Source organism: Mauremys mutica, chromosome 18 (assembly GCF_020497125.1).
Source record: "Mauremys mutica isolate MM-2020 ecotype Southern chromosome 18, ASM2049712v1, whole genome shotgun sequence".
NCBI classification, from domain to species: domain Eukaryota; kingdom Metazoa; phylum Chordata; order Testudines; family Geoemydidae; genus Mauremys; species Mauremys mutica.
In genome coordinates this window covers 16,420,249-16,438,612 of record NC_059089.1, presented here as the reverse complement: position 1 = coordinate 16,438,612, position 18,364 = coordinate 16,420,249, and the positions used below count along the sequence as shown (strand labels likewise).

Genomic DNA, 18,364 nt, shown 5'->3' with positions numbered 1-18,364 from the left:
TTGATGAGAGTCTTTCATTTGAGTTGAATAGCAATTGGATCGGACCCATAATCCACACTTTACATGCATTTTTCAATACAACTTTAACTGGAAGTGTGTTAGTACCTCTATAATAATAATAATACCTAACCTTTATATAGCTGTTTTCATCAGTAGATCGCAAAACACTTTACAAAAGAGGTCAGTATCATTTTAATTTTACAGATGGGGAAACTGAGGCAGAGATCAGTGCAGTGACTTGCCCATTATAATGAAGGATAGAAAAATCACTCCTTAGCTGGAAGGAAAATGGACACAGACCCTTTAAGACCAGTGTGCACCGATAAAGTCAGGGAAAATCGAGATGTCCTGAAACGTTCACAACTGACACCATACAGGCAGATTCCTAGACAGGGAATTAGCTCAATACTGACATTAATGAGTCTGCTGCTCTTGTGTATTTGCGCTGCTCCCTGATGAACTGGGTGAACTTTTGGTACAGCCATCCTAGGTTTGTTACATTATTATTGCTCATCATTGAACCGTAAGTTGGTGTTTTCAGGGATTCATAACTCGGCCATCAATATGTTAGAAATATCGTCTCTTGGCTCAAAGTTGCTACATCTCAGTCCAAGATACTGGGTTTTATTTTATTTAGCAGTGTTGTGGATGAGCAGAAATTGTTTCTGGCTTCAGAAATCCTTGTAGGGTTAAAAAATTGATTAAAATTAATTTTCAGCCATGGAATATCTTAAAATTAGACTCAGGGATCTAGGGACTGGATCCAAAGTCCAGTAAACTCAGTGGGGAGACTCCTATTTTCTTCAATGATTTTTAAATCAAACCCTTATTTTCCTCTGAGTATAGAGAAATGTCAGGGACAGATGAAAGTATGAATATGCACCCCCCACACCTACCATTAAAATAAAATTTTAGTCGCTGATCCTGCACTCAGTTCTGCAGTTCACTGTTAGCAGGCTCTATGCCGGCTCAGCAGGTCATATGTAGGATTGGAGCCTTAGCAGGTAATTTAGGTGTGGGGCTGCTACTCTTTTGACTGAAGTTACCCACATGCTTAAGTGTTTGCAGGACCTGGGCCTTAAAAAACATCCTGAAAATAAACTGATTTAAACAAAGGATGGGTTCAGAAGGGTTAAAAACCTTTATTTTTTTACTTCTAACCCTTTCCTCCTCTAACAAATCTTGCCCTTGAAATATCATCAAACAAAAACAAACAGCCTTTGAAGGAAAAATAGCAGAGTAATGTTTATGTTTCCCTATTTAATCATGTTCTGCGTGTTTGAAATAGCATCCTAAAAAAAGAACCAATTTTAAAATAACTTCATAACTAACCAGCTAAAAATACTTCACCACAAAGCCGGGGAGTTTTAAAATAACATTGGCCAGTATTAAAACACATTTAGAGGTAACGCTTCATAAACGATCCCGTGGATTTCTAGTAACATCCTTAAAAAATACATCGGTGTCATGGTAGCACCAGACTTCCAAGTACCAAAGTGATTTTTAAAAATGGCACAGCAAAGCGCACGGGTTTGAAACTGACATCCTTCAAAAACGAACCGCTTCCCCCACCAACTTCTCCGCACTGTTACTCCCACAGCCAGGTTTGCCAGTGATTACCTGGGAGGGGGCAAAATACGACTCTGGTGGGACTCGAACCCACAACCTTTGAATGACTCCATCCGTCATCGAGCTAGAAGTCCAATGCGCTATCCATTGCGCCACAGAGCCTGGCGGATAGATCGAGGAGCCTCCACATCCCCTCCTTGACCTTTGCAAGGAAGCGCTTGACTCCAGCGACTCCTCTCTCCCCCGGCCAGCGGCTGGGTTTCATTTGCAGCCCCGCTCTCCGGCGCCGGCCCGCACCCTCGCCCCTGCCCCAGGCGCCCCATGGCGCGGAGTTTGCAAAACTTCCCCCCTCGCTCGCTCGCCCGCCCGCCCGCCGCCTCCCGACTCCTTCCAGACACTTTTGCAGCCACAGGCGGCACCTGATTCAAGACAAGGCCGGGCGGTAGCGCTGAGACACCAGACAGAGATGGGGGGGGGGTCCCATTAACTCAGCTCTACCCCGGACGAGGGGGTGTGATGGGGGGTGGGGACCGGCTGCAGGCGGGGGGGGGGGCGCGGGGCAGAACAATGCCCGGAAAGTAGAAAGAGGCGCGTGAGGCGCCCTCTGCTTTCAGCAGGAGACCACGTGTAGGATGTGGACACGAGAACTACAACTCCCGGCAGGCCGCGCGGCTCCCAGCCGCTTCCCCCCTCCCCCTCCCCCTCCAGCTGCTCCCCTCCCGCATTGCTGCAGCGGCAGGTTCCTTTGGGCAGGGTCAGCGCGGCGGCAGCGGCAGGAAGCAGCCGGGCGCCCGGCTCGGCCCGGCCCCTTCGGCAGCCATGCGGGAGGCGCAGGGCTGACAGCCGCTGGCGGGGGAGACGGGGGCCGGTCCAGCCCTAGGCGGGGAGCGCGGAGGCCCGGCGGGCCAAGGGGTAAGTGGGGGGGGGGGAGCTGTGGGTCAGGCGCCTCGTCCCAGCCTGTCCCCCTGGGCGGCTCATCCCCAGCCTGGGGCATGGGGCGGGGCAGGGCGTGGGGCGCCCTCGCTGCCGCTGCGGGGAGAGGTGGAAGGAGGCTTGTTGGGTGGGGTCCCCCCACAGAGAGCCCCTGCCCGGCTCCAGGGGGGCGGATGGAGGTTGGGAAACCCACTGCTGCCCTTCTCGGTGTGTGTCTTTCTGTGGGGGGAGACTGCTGGGGAAGGGCGTGGGGGGAGCCATTGTTTGCTGGGGGAGGCATCACCCCCAGAAACGGGGGTTTAGGCTCCCCGCCGTGACTGAGTAGGCTTGGCTTATAGGAGGTGCTGGGTGGGGAATGGGAAATCGCCGGCACCTCTCTTTGGCTGCAGGACCGTGGTCCCCCTCTTGCTTTTAGCCCCCGGTGTCAGTAGTTGAAAAGAGAGACTGCAGCTTTCTTTCCCTTTCACTCTGCAAACTTGCCCTTGGGTAGAAGATCCGCCTGCTGCAATGGAGCATTTAAACCGAGTCAGGTGGCGGTGTGAGGGTTCCTACTGTGAGAGCCTGGCAAACTGTGTGGAGCTCTCGTGTGTATCCCAGCTGGGTAGGAATGGAGAACATCCCCTTTCTGAAAGAAACCGGCGGGAGGTGCAGGGTTTGATGGCAAACCCCGGTCGGAGTCTCCAAACAGTGCAGTGACCAAAACGGGGACAAAAGCCTGGGTAATGCATTGTATTCTTAGTTCAACCTCTGTGTCGCCTAAATTCAAGAGATGCTTTCTTGGTAGCATGAAATGGGGCCTGGAGTATATTGCTGTTGTCAACAGCGTGTCCAAAAGTGTGCTGGGCTCTCTGTGATCCAATTGGAAAGGCAAGCTCTTTGCCTGGAAGCACCTACAGTTAGTTGCCAAAAAAAAAGTGTCTCTTGAGCGTTGCTAGTTGTTGTATCTCTCTGATGCTCATGGGTCACATCCTGTCCCTGTCTGGTAGACCATGAAGATCTTCCTTGTACACTGTCACTGACTTCCACTCCCTCCCCCTTAAGTTCTTCGTTTCAGAGAAAAGTGAATCACTGACCCTCTGCATCTTTCTTTAACATAGTGCATCTGCCTGGTAGGCCCGGTTAAGCTCAATCTCTCTTTTTATGGCTCTGCTAGTGACCCTTGCGCTTGGTTGGGTAATGTAAGAGATTTGATTGATACCATTATCCCAAAGGAGCAGAAACAATGTAGGTAAGAACAGGAGGCTCAGTTGAGAGCTGGTGTAACATATCTGCAAACTGGCCCCTTTAAGTTAGGTTCAGTAGAGAGACGTCCAAATAAACTGGCCACACCAGCATTCGTTGCTGTCTCTGGAGTTGCCCCTGCTGACATCAGCACTGAGTCTTGCCCAAACTTTCTCCAGTTCTCTGAAGCTTGCAGGCGGAGGGTTTTTGTGTTCCTGGGCCTTGCTCAGCTTGCTTTGGAGGATAATGTCTGTTTCAGAGGGAATAGTGGGACCATGGGGGTTTATTGGACCTGGAAAGAACTTTGAGATCCTCAGTTGAAAGAATCCTAGAATATCAGGGTTGGAAGGGACCTCAGGAGGGATCTAGTCCAACCTTCTGCTCAAAGCAGGACCAATCCCCAACTAAATCATCCCAGCCAGGGCTTTGTCAAGCCTGACCTTAAAAACCTCTAAAGAAGGAGATTCCACCACCTCCCTAGGTAACCCATTCCAGTGCTTCACCACCCTCCTAGTGAAAGGGTCTCTGCATCTGTATATTATTTATTTGTGGACCTGCTGCCCCTGTCGGGAGGGTTTATTAGGACCCATGATACCTGCTGTAGGTATAGGAGAGAAAGCAGGAGGGAACGCTGGAGGAGATGGCATGAGAGAGATGGGCATTGGGTGGAACCACGGAGAGCTATGGAAAAGAAGAGAAGTAGTAAAATGCAGTAAAAGAATGGAAGTCAGTGGAGAGGTTAAAGAATGGGGAAGACATGGCTAGAGCAGTAGTCTGAGCAGCTGTACGTTAGCTGGTGTGGCGTGGCATAGGAAGTGCTTGCAACTGAAGTTCCCAGAGGATGGGCTGTCCTCTAGGTAGAGAGGAAGGGATGGATTTTTGGAGGTCTTGTAAAGAAAGAGGCAGCAGGATTTGGTGAGGGTTTAGGTGTGGAGGGAGGAGGAAAAAGAGGAACCAGAGCCAGCCAGCACTGATGCAAGCTGGAGTGATGGGAAGAGTGCTGGCATGGCTGATGCTGATGGGAGAAAGGCAGAGAAGGAAAGTGTAACAGGAAGTGTGGAGTCAGGTGTTGACTCAGCACCCTGTCACTCAAATCCTCACCGGTATACACTACTTGGGACCTGACTGAAAGACAGGCAGTTGGCAGGCCAATTAACTGTCTGAGGGGCTAATTGGGTGGAAGAAACCCCAGCAGCTGGGACTATAGGAACAGACAGGAAGGATGTGCCAAGGAAGAGAGTAGGGAGCCTGAAGGCAGGTGGGTGGGGTGGTACTAACACTGTACTCTTCCTCAGAGGCAGGCAAGGGGAAGCTGGCTACTCATCATAAATAGCATGTAAATAACACTCAAGGAGGTGGCTTGCTGATGGGCTATAATCAAGCCTGCTGGTGGTTCAGAACACCTGAAGTGGAGGTAGTGGTCTGTTACTGAGGCTGGAAAAGACTTTCAGGGGACCACTGTGTGACAGAAGAGTTTGGAAGGAAAGATTGGCACAACCGTGGATGAGAACTAAGAGGTAGGCTGGGTTGTGGGCTCTCCTAGGAACCTGGCCACCCTCTCACAGACAATGGGATTGTGCCCTTTCTGGCTGGGTGCTGAAATGAAGTCCAGCAGGATACAAGATCCTGCTCAGATCTCCTCTGATGTTGGAGCATTGTTCCTGTGCTAGGCAAGACAGCCCATGGAAGCTGGAATCACTCCAGAATAGTGAGGCTTCATTGACACACACATGCATCGCTGGGGAAGGGGGGAGCTGTTTGCATGACCTCCTTACCCTGGAGGGCAGGTTCTCCAGGGAGGTCATATGCTGAATCCACGTACCCCCACAGCCGTCCTAGGTGTGTCCCCTCCCTAGCCAGCACTGCTCACTTTTGGGGCATTGGTGGCTGCCTGGTCATCCCCCCCAAAAGGAGGCGGTTGCAGGCACCTTGCATAGTGGTAACCATCTCCATCTTTGGGTGGCCCTCACTGGTCCACAATCCCATTGTTTTTCCCTGTAGAAATATCAGGACCACCAAGCCTGGCCTATCCTGCTTTTGCTGGGGGAGCTCTGAGGATATTACCTGGGAGCTCTCACCCCCTAATGAGGGGGGAATAGGTCTCTCATGGGGCGCTGCAGCTAAATAAGTATTCGCAAAAGCAAGCCAGCAGGAAAGAGTTGGAATCTGGCTGGCTGGCTGGCTACCCTCCTCTCCTGGCTGCTTGGCTCCTGGGCTGATATCTCACTGGCTCTCCAGTCTCCTCAGGTCTCATCTGCACTAGGAAAACTAGGAGCAGTAAATCGCCATCACAGAACTGCCCCCTGCAGCGAGTGAGTTACGGGCCCTAATTTTCCTTGTGCCGGTGCAGCCAGACAAGCCCTGAATTCCTAATGTAAAAATCAAGCGGGAGATAAAGACCTGGTTTGAGCAAAGCCTCCTGGGCCCCCGCTTTATGCCAGGAAGGAGCAGAAATGGGCACAGGCCCAACATCACTGCCTGTCTTCTTGGGAGCAGCTCCTGCACCTTGATGCTTTGTGAGATTGCTGGGATGCCCTGAGGAGGTTCCAGGGGGTGGGACTCAGGTTTTTTTTTGCTCCTAGCTGAGTGCAGCCTGCAATCCCAGCACTTCTGTATCTAATGATCTGACTCTCCCTTCTGCAGGCATATGGAGTGACTTGGTTAAGTGTGTGTCCAGCTCCATCTCCCCTGTGAAATTGGGAGTGCTTGGCACACAGCCAGCTTGGCAGTGGAATGCCAAATGCCTCAGAAAACATGTGGAACTGGCTGGAGAGGGACAGACAGACTCGGTGCTTTGAGCAGGGTGCCCATAGCAGCATTGTGATCTGCATTAAATGCTGGTGTTTGTAGGAGGTTTGCGAGCCTGATACCCATGGAAAGAGGCTAACTATGGCTCAGGGAAAGTTCCTCAATCCTGCAGTGAAATCTACATGGTCAGACCCCTGCATGGAGTCCTTTGTAGTCAGTAGGGCCCCTTGTGAGTACAGGGCTTTGCCCACAGAAGGAGCAGCTTGCAGGAGTGGGGCTTAGATGGGCTGCAGTGAATAATGCTTTCCCCCCAGATAAGCACAAATGTTTGTACAGCACCAAGCGCGATAGGGCCCGGACCCTGACTGGGGCCTCTTAGAACTTCTGTAATACAAATACCCACCTACCTTATTATCGTAGCCATCTGTGATTACAGACCAGGGAACCAAAGCACAGGGAGGTTCAGTGGAAGAACCAGGAACAGAGCCCCGCTCTGCTTCCCCAGCCCTTCCCCCGACAGAACCACTGTATCACAACACAATGTGCCAAACCAAGCGCAGGTCCCTGCCCAGGTGAAAGGCACAAGAGGAGAGGTCATTACAGGCCTAGTGTCTCAGGGAATGGGTGTGTTCTTGGGAGCTTTCAGGAGGAGGGAGGTAAGGAGAGAGCTTGATGGATGTTAATATGGAGCAGGCAGGGCTGGAAGTTTGGGAGAGTCTGAGATCCTTGAACTGGGGGAGGGATTGCACACAACATTCCCAGGAAATCTGAGTCCATGATCATGTACGGGTGTTATAGGAGCTCCTAGGGAATCCACTCAGCAACCAGGGCCCCCCGGTGCATCCTCATTTTATTGCATCAGGGCACACATCCCCTGGGTTAGATTCCTGCATTAGCAGCCTGTCTGCAATAAGCAGGATGTTCTCTGTGGCCCTCAGCACTGCTGTAGCTAACCTCGGAGGAGAGGGAGAAGTGTGTGATGCCAAAGAGATGGGTCCTTCAGTCAGCTCAAAACCAGCCCCACTCCCATGTTTGTCTGGGGAGATTGAATCCCAGGGGATGACGGCACAGAGCACCCCATCTCCCCCAGACTTCACCCGGGGACCAGAGAACCGAAAGGTTCCTGGCCAGAGCTTGTAATTGTGAGGGGATCCCCTGCTGCCCTGATCGCTGTGGGACCAAGGAGTTTGCTAGTCCAGAGACGTTAAATCCGCAAGAATGAATAGGAAATGGTGTTAATTTCCTTCCCTTTCACCCTGTGTCAGGAAGGACCAGCCTTATCTGTGGGGCCTTGAGCTGCCGGGAGATTAGCCTGTGGTTGCCTTCCCCGCTTGATGCGTAGCTGCTATGTGGAAGGATCCCTCTATAGGTTGCTGCCCTTCTGCGCCACTGCCAGCGAAAGTGTCAGCCCACAGGGGTGGCCTCCCCATCTGGTCTGGCTGCTGCCATGGGGGTGGGAAGGTGGAAATGCAGGAGGAGAGTCACAGCTGACCTGCGAGTCTGTAGGGGAGAGTGTCTAGCAGTGTGTGCATTGCCCTGCGCCCCTTGGGAGGAAGGCAGGAAGGCTATGCCTATGCAGCCCCCCTAGCCCCGGTCACGGCTGTGCTGCGCCCTGGTGGTGCACATCTGGGAGACACGTCTGATCTGTTCCAGGAGCCCATCTGTGACCACGTTACCTGGGCTCCGCTTTCTAGATCAGCTCTGGCTGCGGCTCAGCTAGGAAGTGGTGTGATTATATGAGAACCTGCAAACCCTTATGGAGCTCAAAGGACTTAGATCCTGTTTTCTGTTCTAGTTCCTGTTATGTGCGTGTGTGGGTTGGGTTTTTATGAAGTCCTGTCAAAGGAGCATGCAAAGCTGAAATGCTTAGTAGGCCATGTGGTCTAGCATTTAGAGCCAGAGCGTGGGGTGCAGGAGGAGCTGGCCTTGTTGAGTCACCAATTTGCCAGGGCACCGCCGGAGAGTCGAATCCACTTCGGTCATGGCAGAATTGGAGTAAAGCGAAAGGAGGAGCCTCAGTATAAATTGGAGGCTGATGCTGAGTTTTCCTGGGTCTATCGGTTTGAAACATACTTGTCACTGATGCGTTGCTTTCCCACCACTGTCTGACAATTGCACAATGGTCCCATGTGTATTATCCCCATTTTACACCTGGGGAAGCTGAGGCAAGGAAGTGGCATAGCTTGTCCAAGGCCGCAGAGAGAGTCTGTGCCGGAACTGGGATTAGGCCTCTGTTTCCCAATCTCGTGCTCCAGCTACTGGCACACGCCTCTCCGCTATCTCAGGATCTGTCCGATTATGTCCCCATCTTCAGCTCCCCAAATGTGAAGGGCCATATCTCCGGCAGGTGTCAATCAGCATAGCTCCACTGGCTTGACTGCAGGGTGTCTCTGATGTGAATGGTGCTACATCAATTTACACCAACGGGGGTTTGGCCCACTGGGTTTAACATACGGTGCTGTGGAACAGAAATCTGCCTTGCTCGTTCCCTGCTTCTTATCCTGCCATTCTCCCAGTTCCACCCTGTGTCCTATGCTTCCCCCAGGAATTTCATGACGATTCTAGTTCATGCGTGTGGTAGTTTGCTGAGGTTATGGTCTCCGTCCCGGGAGACATCCGCTTGTGATCGACCTGCTGTGAGCAGGGTTAGACACCATTGGCTCTTATCAAGCCAGCAGACGGAGCACCATCTACACCACCCTGGTGAGCTGTGCTCCAGGGTACACGGCGAAGTGCAGGCCCAGCCAGAGGCCACGAGATGCACCGGCAGTGGTTTCAGACGGTGCCTATTGGTAGCATCTGCTGCTCGCAGTCAGTTTACAGGGAAGCCCAACGGGGTGCCATGCAGGGGTTCAGTCCCGCTTGCCTTACTGCCATGCATTGCCTGCGTAAGGGGAGCAGGATTTAGCCCATGTCGCCCTCCCCATTCCCACCTTGACACCTCCCCTGGCAGGGAAATTGCACTGTCTTTGTCACTCCTACTTCAGGTTGGTCCTACTTTGTCACTCCTACTTGGGGCTCCCCGGGGAAGCATCAGAGTTAAAACCAGTGACTGATCTCCACTGTCTCCCCCCCACAGGCCAAGATGTTGCGGCTGGCTGCCCTCACCGCGCTCTTCGTGCTCTTCAGGCTGGTCCTGAAGCTCTCCTGGGTCCAGGTGATCCCTGCCCTCTTCATATTCTACTTGGGCTCTGGGGGATGGAAATTCCTACGCATCGTCTTCAAGACAATAAGGAGGGACGTCACGTAAGTGTCCTCGCTGGAAACTGCCCTCTCTGTCCCGTTTGCATTAAGGTGACCCCCAGCGCAGAACCGGGTAGGGGGAGCTGGGGCTGCCAAGGTGAGGGAAGCATCCTGCTGTGGCTGGGGCAATGCAGGGATGAGAGGGGAGAGCTCTGACTGCCAGCATCTTGCCTACACCTCAGCCCCCTCAGTGAGGAATACGGACCCTGCCAGGCGAGGGAGGGAGTTGCTCTTGGCACCTGAGATCTCTCTGACATCTCTGGCTGAGTCTCTCCGAGATATGATTGCAGCTGAGGTCCCGAGGCTGGCGACTGTCTCTGACCTTGGACTTCCCTCGGTCCCTAAACACGCTGACTTGGCAGGCGAGTGTCTGCACTCTGGACCTGGCTCTCTGAGCTGGGGCCAAGGAGATGCAAAGAATGTACCGGGATCAAGGACGAGCTGGCTTCTAGCGAGGAGTCGTGGGGGCGTGGCTCGGAGGGAACAGGTGCCCCGTGGCCTGTTGCACAATATCTGCTGCCCCGAGGTGGCAGGGCTGTTCCTTTAACTCATCTGGGGGTTGGGGAGGAGCATTTGTAATCCACTTTGAGGGGAAGGGACTGGGTTCTATCCCCTTCCCTGCTTCTGTAATCCGTTTCTGGTTATAAAGGGTCTCTCTGGAAATCTCCACACGCAGATCTCCTGCTCCCTGTGAGCGATGGGAGGGAGACCCACAGTCTAGGCTGGGTCTGGTTGCATGGCCTCCACGTGCATCAGTGCAGAGAATCTTCTGTCCTGTTTGGTTGGCAGCACGGGGCTCGTCCTGATGAGGGTGAAGTGGCAGGTGTGGCAGCACTTGAGGGGGAAAAACACCATCCCCAAGATCTTCCAGGAGACGGTCCGCAAGCACCCGGAGAAGACAGCACTGATCTTCCAGGGAACGGGCGAGAGCTGGACCTTCCGCCAGCTGGATGAGTACTCCAGCCAGGTGGCCAACTACCTGTATGAGCAGGGCTTCCGCTCCGGCGACGTTGTGGCCTTGTTCATGGAGTCCCGCAACCAGTATGTGGGTCTCTGGCTGGGGATGGCCAAGATTGGGGTGGAGGCGGCGCTCGTGAACTCCCACCTGCGCATGGAGGCCCTGCTGCACTGCATCAACATCTCCAACTCCAAGGCCGTGGTGTTCGGGGCCGAGATGATGGAAGGTAAGAGGAGTCAGTCGGTCGTGTCCCCAGGCGCGTGCTTGGAGGTGGCAAAGTAGTTGGGCCCCCCAGCGCTGTGCTCCTTCCCCTTCTCCCCCCATCTTTGCTGGCTAGTCTGGCTCGGTGGTAACAGTAGCCATGGCTGTCTCTCCTGGGGTGGGTTTCTGAGCTGCTGTAGGGGGTGATTCGAGGAGGGCTGCTGGCATGAGACCCCCGGCTCTGTTGCTGGAGGGTGAGCCAGAGCTGGCCCTTGAGGAGCATGCATGAGAGGTGGGGGTGCATTTTGGCTTATGGAGTGTGGGTGTCACCGGGGGCCACCCAGTGGGGTAGGTAGGGAGTCAAGAATTGTAATGTGACACTGCTGTGAAATCTGCCGAGCCAGGGTCTGTAATGCCAGGGTATCAACTGGGGGCGGTTTGCCGCCATGAAAACAGGCACCTTTCTGGCAGCCCCACAGCCAGCTGGGGCTTTGCACCAGACGCCAGCGCCTTTGTGATGACTCCATGGGATCAGGGAAACACCTGCCAAGATCTGAGCCGTGTAAATGCCCAGGAAGGAGAGTCATTGTCTAGAATGAACCAAGGGGCTAGAATATAATAACTAAGGCAGTTGGGAAAACTTAGGCTGAATATCAGTGGCTGGGGGACCACTGTTAGGTTGTGGAGCAGCCTCCAGCTCCAGCCCTGGGGATATTTAAAACAAATCTCAGAAAATATAGTAGTTGGTTCAGGAGATGAGTCACTGTCACTTCAGGCTGCTGGTTCAAATCCAGCCCTGGTTCATAGTGACTGAGGGCCTCATTCACCTCTGTAATGAAGTTATGCCAGTGTAAAGCAGGCCCTGAGAGCTGTTTGGCCACCTTGTGAAATGAGTTTGCTGGGTCTCAGCCCTGTCCCCAATGGGCAAGTGTCACCTAAACCATCACCCCACTGATCCTTATTGGTTTCCCCTTAGCAGAGGGACCCAGTACCTAACAGGCAATAGAGACTGACTTCTCTTGGCCTGACGGTTGGTCCCTCTGGCGTAGGGCTGAGGCCCTGCCTATACTGTGGATAAACAGAGGTCCGCTACTTCCACTGAGTTCCTCTTGTGAACATTTCCCTGTCACGTGATGGCTTCACCAGCACAGCTCTGGCGTTTGGTCACACGAGTGAGTCAAATCAGGGCACCAGATGAAAGCAAGCTCCCGTTATGGGGTTAGCTGTGGCTGGTGGGTGACCTCCCCCATCGCAGGTCGGTGCGGTCTGTCTCTTCTCCCAGGGGCAGGACTTTACATTTGTTAGGAGTGATTCTCCCCTGGTCGCCTGCAGCCCCCATGCCCAGATCTCTCCAGGTCATGCTGCAGTTCGGCCCCATCTTCTTGTGCCTTTGTCAGGGCACTGGAACAATTTTAAGGTGGGGGTGCTGAAAGCCATTGCCAGAACTGTCTGAGGGAGGCCAGCATTCCTCTATTATTGCTCCAAGCCAGGGGGTGTTGCCACACCTTCAGCGTCACTAGGTCCAGCACTCCTGGCCTTTGTCCACCAATACCCGCAAACCTCATCGGTGTTGAATTCACACCTGAGAGGCACCTGGCTGGGGGCAGAGAAGGGAATGGGAGTTTCTGATTTTCTTTTTTTAATAGAACTAAAATGGTCCTGAGCTGTGGCCAGCAAGGACTGTCCAGGCTTGGAGACTGACAGGTGCCTTCCTATTGTGCTGGCAGCAGTTTCACAGACTGCCTGAAAGTGCTCTGAAGAGTCCAAGTGTCGCTGCTCTAGACTGTAGCCTGAAGCAGCCTGGGTGAAGCAAGTTCCTGAGCCAGTTGCCTTCTTAGGCTGGGGAGAAGGCAGCCCTGGGCTGGGGCAGGCTATGGGTGTAATGTTGGCTTGGACAAGCGTGTGGGGGAGTTAGCTTTGTAAACCTTCCCACTCCTCTCTCGGTGCTCCTGGATCTCAGTGTCTCGTAGATGTCCTTTCTCAGAGCTCCTGTGTCATGCTCTCCTTCCCTCCCAGCCATGCAGGAGGTACAGCCCTCCCTGGGGAAATCTGTTCGTCTCTTCTGCTCCGGAGAGTGGAATCCAGAATCCGCACCCCCAGGCACAGAACACCTGGACCCCTTCCTGGAGATGGCTCCTCGGCACCTGCCAAGCCCCCCGAAGAAGGGTTTCCTAGGTGTGTCCCACGTTACGAGGTGTGGAGAGGGAGGGTGGGTTATTGTGCCTCTGGGTCTTTGTGTTGTTCCCATGTGTCATCCAGCAGTGGCAATGGATAATCCCGGGGCGCGAACAGCTGGGGTGAAACAAATCCAGTCACGTCCATGTAAGCGGCAGAGAGATGGAGCACGTGCAACTCCCCAGTCTGCTGACGTGTGACTCTTCTGCACTACGCTCTGGGAAGCTGTTGCTCAGCGCTAGCCTGCTGTTGTGCAAGCCGGGCTGAGCTGAGCTCCCGTGCTCTGCCCTCTTTGGAGGGCTCCCACTGGAGTAGTTTCCAGCCTGAACCTGCTTAGCTTAGCGAAGATCCTGGCCTGCTCTTGGTGCTGTACAAATAGTGAGGCCAGCTTGGGGAGCGGACTTGATGGCAGCCCGAGGTGGGGTGGCCATAGCCAATGGCAGGGAGTGAGCGCGTGTACAGTTGCCTGGCTTGACCCAGCACGCTGGCCCTTCTGGTTCCTCGGGAAAGAGGGGTTGTGAGATGCTGCTGTGGTGCTGAATCCTCTCTCTGCCTTCCCCACCTGCCCTCCAGATAAACTCTTCTACATCTACACCTCCGGCACGACGGGGATGCCCAAGGCAGCCATCGTGGTCAATTGCAGGTAAGGGGTGTGTGTGCAGGGGCAGGCCGTTGCTGGGTGCAAGGGGGATGGGAGTGGGATCTGGACCCCGCTAGCAGTGGAGGGCTCTGCTCTGGCATGGCTACTGATGCAGCCACTTCTCCTGCCCCAGGTACTACCGCATGGCATCCCTGGTGTATTACGGATTCCGCATGAGGCCAGATGACGTGATGTACGACTGCCTCCCTCTCTACCATGCGGCAGGTATCCCAGCCCCTGCTCACGCGTCTCCCTGCCCAAGCCTCTGTCACCTGTTTCCTTGCCTGTGACGTCGGCAGACTCCTAGTCCAGGGGCTGCTGCGTAACATAACCGCCAGCTGCTGTGTGCTGAGGAGGGGCTCGCCCGTCTGTCCCCACTGGATCAGTGTGAAGGACTGGGGTCTTCCCAAGGTCCATGGTAGCCACTTTGCAGTACTGGGAGCCCAGGACAAGCAGCTAGTGGTTAGATCAGGAAGCTGGTAGTACAGACCCCTGGGATCTGTTTCTGGCTCGTCACTGGCTCCCTGGTTGACCTCTGGCAAGTCACTTTGCCTCAGTTTCCCCATCTATAAAATGGGGTAACGATGCACACCTTCCTCTGTAAGGGGCTTAGAGACCTAAGTGAGGGTATTGAGGGGGCCCATTAGCACCACCAGTGATGGTGACTTTGGGAAATGGGCACCTCCCACTAAGAACCTACCTGAGTCCCTCCAGCTCCATCAAACAGCCCTGGGATGGAGACACCATCTGGTCCCTACTGGATCCTGGGCTGGATTCAAACCAGAGGCCTCAAAGTGAAAGGCTCCATGTCCCCAAGCCAGCCTGTCCCGTTTCTGGGATCAGCCACTCTCTCCCAAGAGACGGGAGGTTAATGGTTTCCCCTGTGCTCCCCTCTCGCCCAGGTAACATTGTCGGGATTGGCCAGTGCCTCCTCCAGGGGATGACTGTGGTGATCCGCAAGAAGTTCTCAGCCTCTCACTTCTGGGATGACTGTGTGAAGTACAACTGTACGGTGAGGCAGTGGGGGATCAGGGGCCTCGCGGTGGTGTGGGGGCACAAGGGGAAAAGCTGGCTGAGGAACCCCGAGATTCAGCACCTTGCTGAGAATCCTGGGAGTTGGCAGCGGGGCCCTTGGATGTCTTTAAACCGAGGCTTTGGCTGGCTGTTTCCTGTGGAGATGACTGTCACTGCAGCTGGGTCTGATGAGGGACGATCGCTTTTGTCCCAGTCACAGACCAAGCACCTGCTGTGCTAGGCACTGTACAAACACAGAACAAAAGCTGGTCCCTGCTGCAAGGTGCTTACAAACCAAGTAGTTCCATGACCTTTCCTTGCTCCTGCGCTTTATTGTATCATGCTCCGGAGGGCAGCCAGGCTGTTGCCTCATTCAAGCAAAACAGGGAATGCCAGACCGGTTATTCCAACTTACGAGGAGGCAGCCTGCTAGGTGGGAGGCACAGAATTGGCAACAGGACTCTTGGGTTCCATTCTTGGCTCTGCTACTGACTCACCTGGTGACCTTGGGCAAGTCTCTTCCCCGACTGTCCCTCCCCATCTGTATAATGGGGCTGTTAACACCCGCCTGGCTCCTGGGGGCTCGTCAGGGTTGATGCGGCTCAAGTACTCTGCGGTCCCTGGGTGGAGGGTGCTGTGGAAGGGCACAGTGTGCCATATCTCCCTTCCTCTCCGCAGATTGTCCAGTACATCGGGGAGATCTGCCGCTACCTCCTGAACCAGCCGTCCCAGGAGGTGGAGCGGCGGCACCGCGTGCGCATGGCACTTGGGAACGGGCTGCGGATGTCCATCTGGAAGGAATTCATCTCCCGCTTCGGGATCCCCCAAATCGCCGAGTTCTACGGTGCCACTGAGTGCAACTGCAGCCTGGGCAACTTCGACAACAACGTACGGCCCCGTCTGCTGCCCGTGTCCTTCTGCCAGCCGCTGCGGCGTCTCCCCACCCGCTGCAGCCCGGTCCTCCCTCTCCCCGGCTGCCGAGGGTGACCGTGATGTCTCGTGCAGACACATGGCCTCGGTGCTCCTGGTGGGATGGTTCATGTGCTCGGAGAGCTGGCAGAGTAGGCCATGGTGAGGGTAGGGATGGAGCAGACTTGGGAGGGGATGTCAGGAAACACCCCTTCTGGTCCCGGGAGAGGACTGAGCTGGGTAAGCATCCCTCCGCGGGACAGGTGTGAGGCCCCTGCGCCGACATTGGCAGGGAGCCCTGAGTGACCTTGGGAAGGCAGCAGTGTGTGTCTGGTCTCTGGGGTGGGGTAGCTCCCGCATCCCTCGGGCTGGCAGCTGGGGCGATAGGAGGGAAGCGAGGGTGAGGGCAGAGACACTTCCAGCTGCCATCGGGCTATGTCTCTGCGTTCTCTCGATTCCAGGTTGGTTCCTGTGGCTTCAACAGCAGGATCCTGCCTGGGATTTACCCCGTCACCTTGGTGAGGGTGGACGAAGACACCATGGAGTTGATCCGTGGGCCGGATGGACTCTGCATCCCTTGTAAACCAGGTGAAGGGGGCTGGGGCGTTGCGGGGAGCTGCCTCTGTCTATTGGTCTGTCCCTCTGTCCCGCGTTGCATGAGCCCTGAACTAGAGACCTGATTTGTGATTAGCTGCGCAGGAGTCTCCGTTCTGACAAGCATCCAGGAGCATCCTCTGCTGTCATTGGAAACTGTGCCCCCTTTTGGTGGCTCTCTGCACCTCCAGGACTCCAGTTCAGTAGCGACTGGACATAGTTCCCAACCCACGGATGTTGGGTGTCAGGTGTGAAGTGAGTGTGATGGTTCTCAGCCCAGTTCCTGTGTTGCTGCTACCACTATCACAGCTGGCACTCCATGGCCATCCTGGGGGCAGTTTCAGCAGAGAGCCCAGGGACTGCATGGGCCATGGAGACAAGGCAGAGAGAGCAGCTCAGTCGGAGGTCCCATTGGGTCAGGGTTGAGCTCCATTGGGAGGGCAGCATGGGGAAAGGTTGCTGAGGTAAACTGGACACTGGTGCGCTAGGAGATGTTTGTACAGTAGAGCCCCCGTGTCCTCCCTAAAGCATCTCCTCCTCCCGCGGAGACAGGACACGTTCACGCCATGCGGAGCCGGCAATCTCTGTGTACTCTTGTCTCTGATAGAGCAGAATGGCTGGGACTGAGCATATCCCTCACTCTCTCTGCCCACAGGGGAGCCAGGACAGCTGGTAGGACGCATCATCCAGAGTGACCCTCTGCTGCACTTCGACGGGTACCTGAACCAGTCAGCCACCAGCAAGAAGATCGCCCGTGATGTGTTCACCAAGGGGGATTTGACGTATCTTACCGGTGAGGGCCTTTATCCCCTAGCTGCAGCGGGTGCACTCTGAGAGGAGGGGGTTGGCACTGACAGGTTCACTTGGTCTCCAGGGTCGCCTTGCTAGTCCCAGCAAAGCCTTTGGTTAATGCTCTGCTTGCTGTCCCCATCCGTACCTGGCGATCTCGCTCAGTCACACTCCCCCTTGCGGAGCCTCCCATCTGCCCCCTCTAACCACTTTGCAAACAGGAACTAAGAATCCCAACTCCGCTCCCTGACCCAAGAACTGGGGCGGGATAGTTTATCCTTTTGAGACCCTGAGGGGAAGTGATTTGTCCAGGGTCACCCAACGAATCCAGTGGCAGGGTCTTGATAGATTGTTAAGCCCAGGTTGTTGCTTTAACTTCCTTCCACTGCTCCGCACGGCCCAAGAGCCAGGACTCCTGGGTTCTAATCCCAGCTCTGCCCACGACTCCTGGCGGGCAGGTCACTTCCCCTCTCTGTGGCCCCAGTCCCCAGCTGTTGAATGGTGCTAACAATCATGAGCTGCCTCAGGCTGGGGGATAGTGAGGCCTGGCTGGAGGGCACTCTAGAAGAGCAGAGGGTTATGGTGACTCCGACCCTGGGAGCCTGTAGGCTCCTCTGACTTCCTCTGGCTCCCCCAGGAGACGTGCTGATGATGGATGAATATGGCTACATGTACTTCCGGGACCGCACTGGGGACACCTTCCGTTGGAAGGGCGAGAATGTCTCCACAACAGAGGTGGAAGGGACTCTGAGCCGCATCCTCCACATGACCGACGTCGTCGTCTACGGGGTGGAGGTGCCAGGTAACCAGGGATGAGGGGAGTGGCCCTCTGCTCTTGCCAGCCTTCCTTTGCCCTAAGTTCGGGGGTGATAGCCCTTCATCCCTTTGGCACTTGGTGCCTGGGCCCTGGTCTCCATCCTGTGAGTCTCTTTGTTTATCCTGCTGCATGGGAGAGGGAGGAGGAGAGGTCAGGATTGGGATGCAGAACCTCCCATCTTTAGGCCATGGGTGCATGAAACACTTTAGGTGAGAGTTTCCAGTCAATCTGGTTTGCCTGGGGGTAAATGACAACACAAGATGCAGGGCAGAGCCAGTCCCATTCTCGCTAACCTTTGGAGTTAACTCAGCCAAAGGCAGCTCCAATGGGATGAGGGTATCGCTGGTATCTTGGCTTGTAGGGCAACGGCATCCAGCCAAAGCCATCGCAGCAGCGCTGAGAGATTGGGGCTTTCCTGGATGCGTGTTCAACCAGGGGCTGATGCCGGAGACGCTGGCAAGGGGCTCAGTGTTGGGGGTTGAGGTGTATGTATGTGGTGCTGAAGGATGGAGATTGTGTCGCTGATGCATTATTTAATCTGAGCCTTGGGGCT

General features: G+C 54.8%; 1 protein-coding gene and 1 non-coding gene across 3 annotated transcripts in view; one reads left to right on the top strand and one right to left on the bottom strand.

Annotated features, from left to right (window-relative positions):
- Positions 1 to 1,638: 1,638 nt before the first annotated feature.
- TRNAR-UCU lies at positions 1,639 to 1,731 on the bottom strand. The gene is made up of 2 exons: positions 1,695 to 1,731; positions 1,639 to 1,674 (listed from the first exon to the last, which is right to left on the bottom strand). It is a non-coding gene; the product is annotated as a tRNA-Arg (tRNA).
- A 598-nt stretch (positions 1,732 to 2,329) lies between these two features.
- The window catches only part of SLC27A4 (solute carrier family 27 member 4), a 30,596-nt gene continuing 14,561 nt past the window's right edge, over positions 2,330 to 18,364 (top strand). For both annotated transcript variants that reach the window (XM_044992863.1, XM_044992864.1), the window contains exons 1-11: positions 2,330 to 2,481; positions 9,551 to 9,717; positions 10,504 to 10,898; positions 12,890 to 13,048; positions 13,622 to 13,691; positions 13,822 to 13,913; positions 14,591 to 14,700; positions 15,381 to 15,590; positions 16,073 to 16,199; positions 16,861 to 16,998; positions 17,632 to 17,796. In XM_044992863.1, coding sequence (XP_044848798.1) covers positions 9,557 to 9,717; positions 10,504 to 10,898; positions 12,890 to 13,048; positions 13,622 to 13,691; positions 13,822 to 13,913; positions 14,591 to 14,700; positions 15,381 to 15,590; positions 16,073 to 16,199; positions 16,861 to 16,998; positions 17,632 to 17,796 — 1,627 coding nt within the window. In that variant the 5' untranslated portion in view covers positions 2,330 to 2,481; positions 9,551 to 9,556. The remainder of the gene's footprint in view (positions 2,482 to 9,550; positions 9,718 to 10,503; positions 10,899 to 12,889; positions 13,049 to 13,621; positions 13,692 to 13,821; positions 13,914 to 14,590; positions 14,701 to 15,380; positions 15,591 to 16,072; positions 16,200 to 16,860; positions 16,999 to 17,631; positions 17,797 to 18,364) is intronic.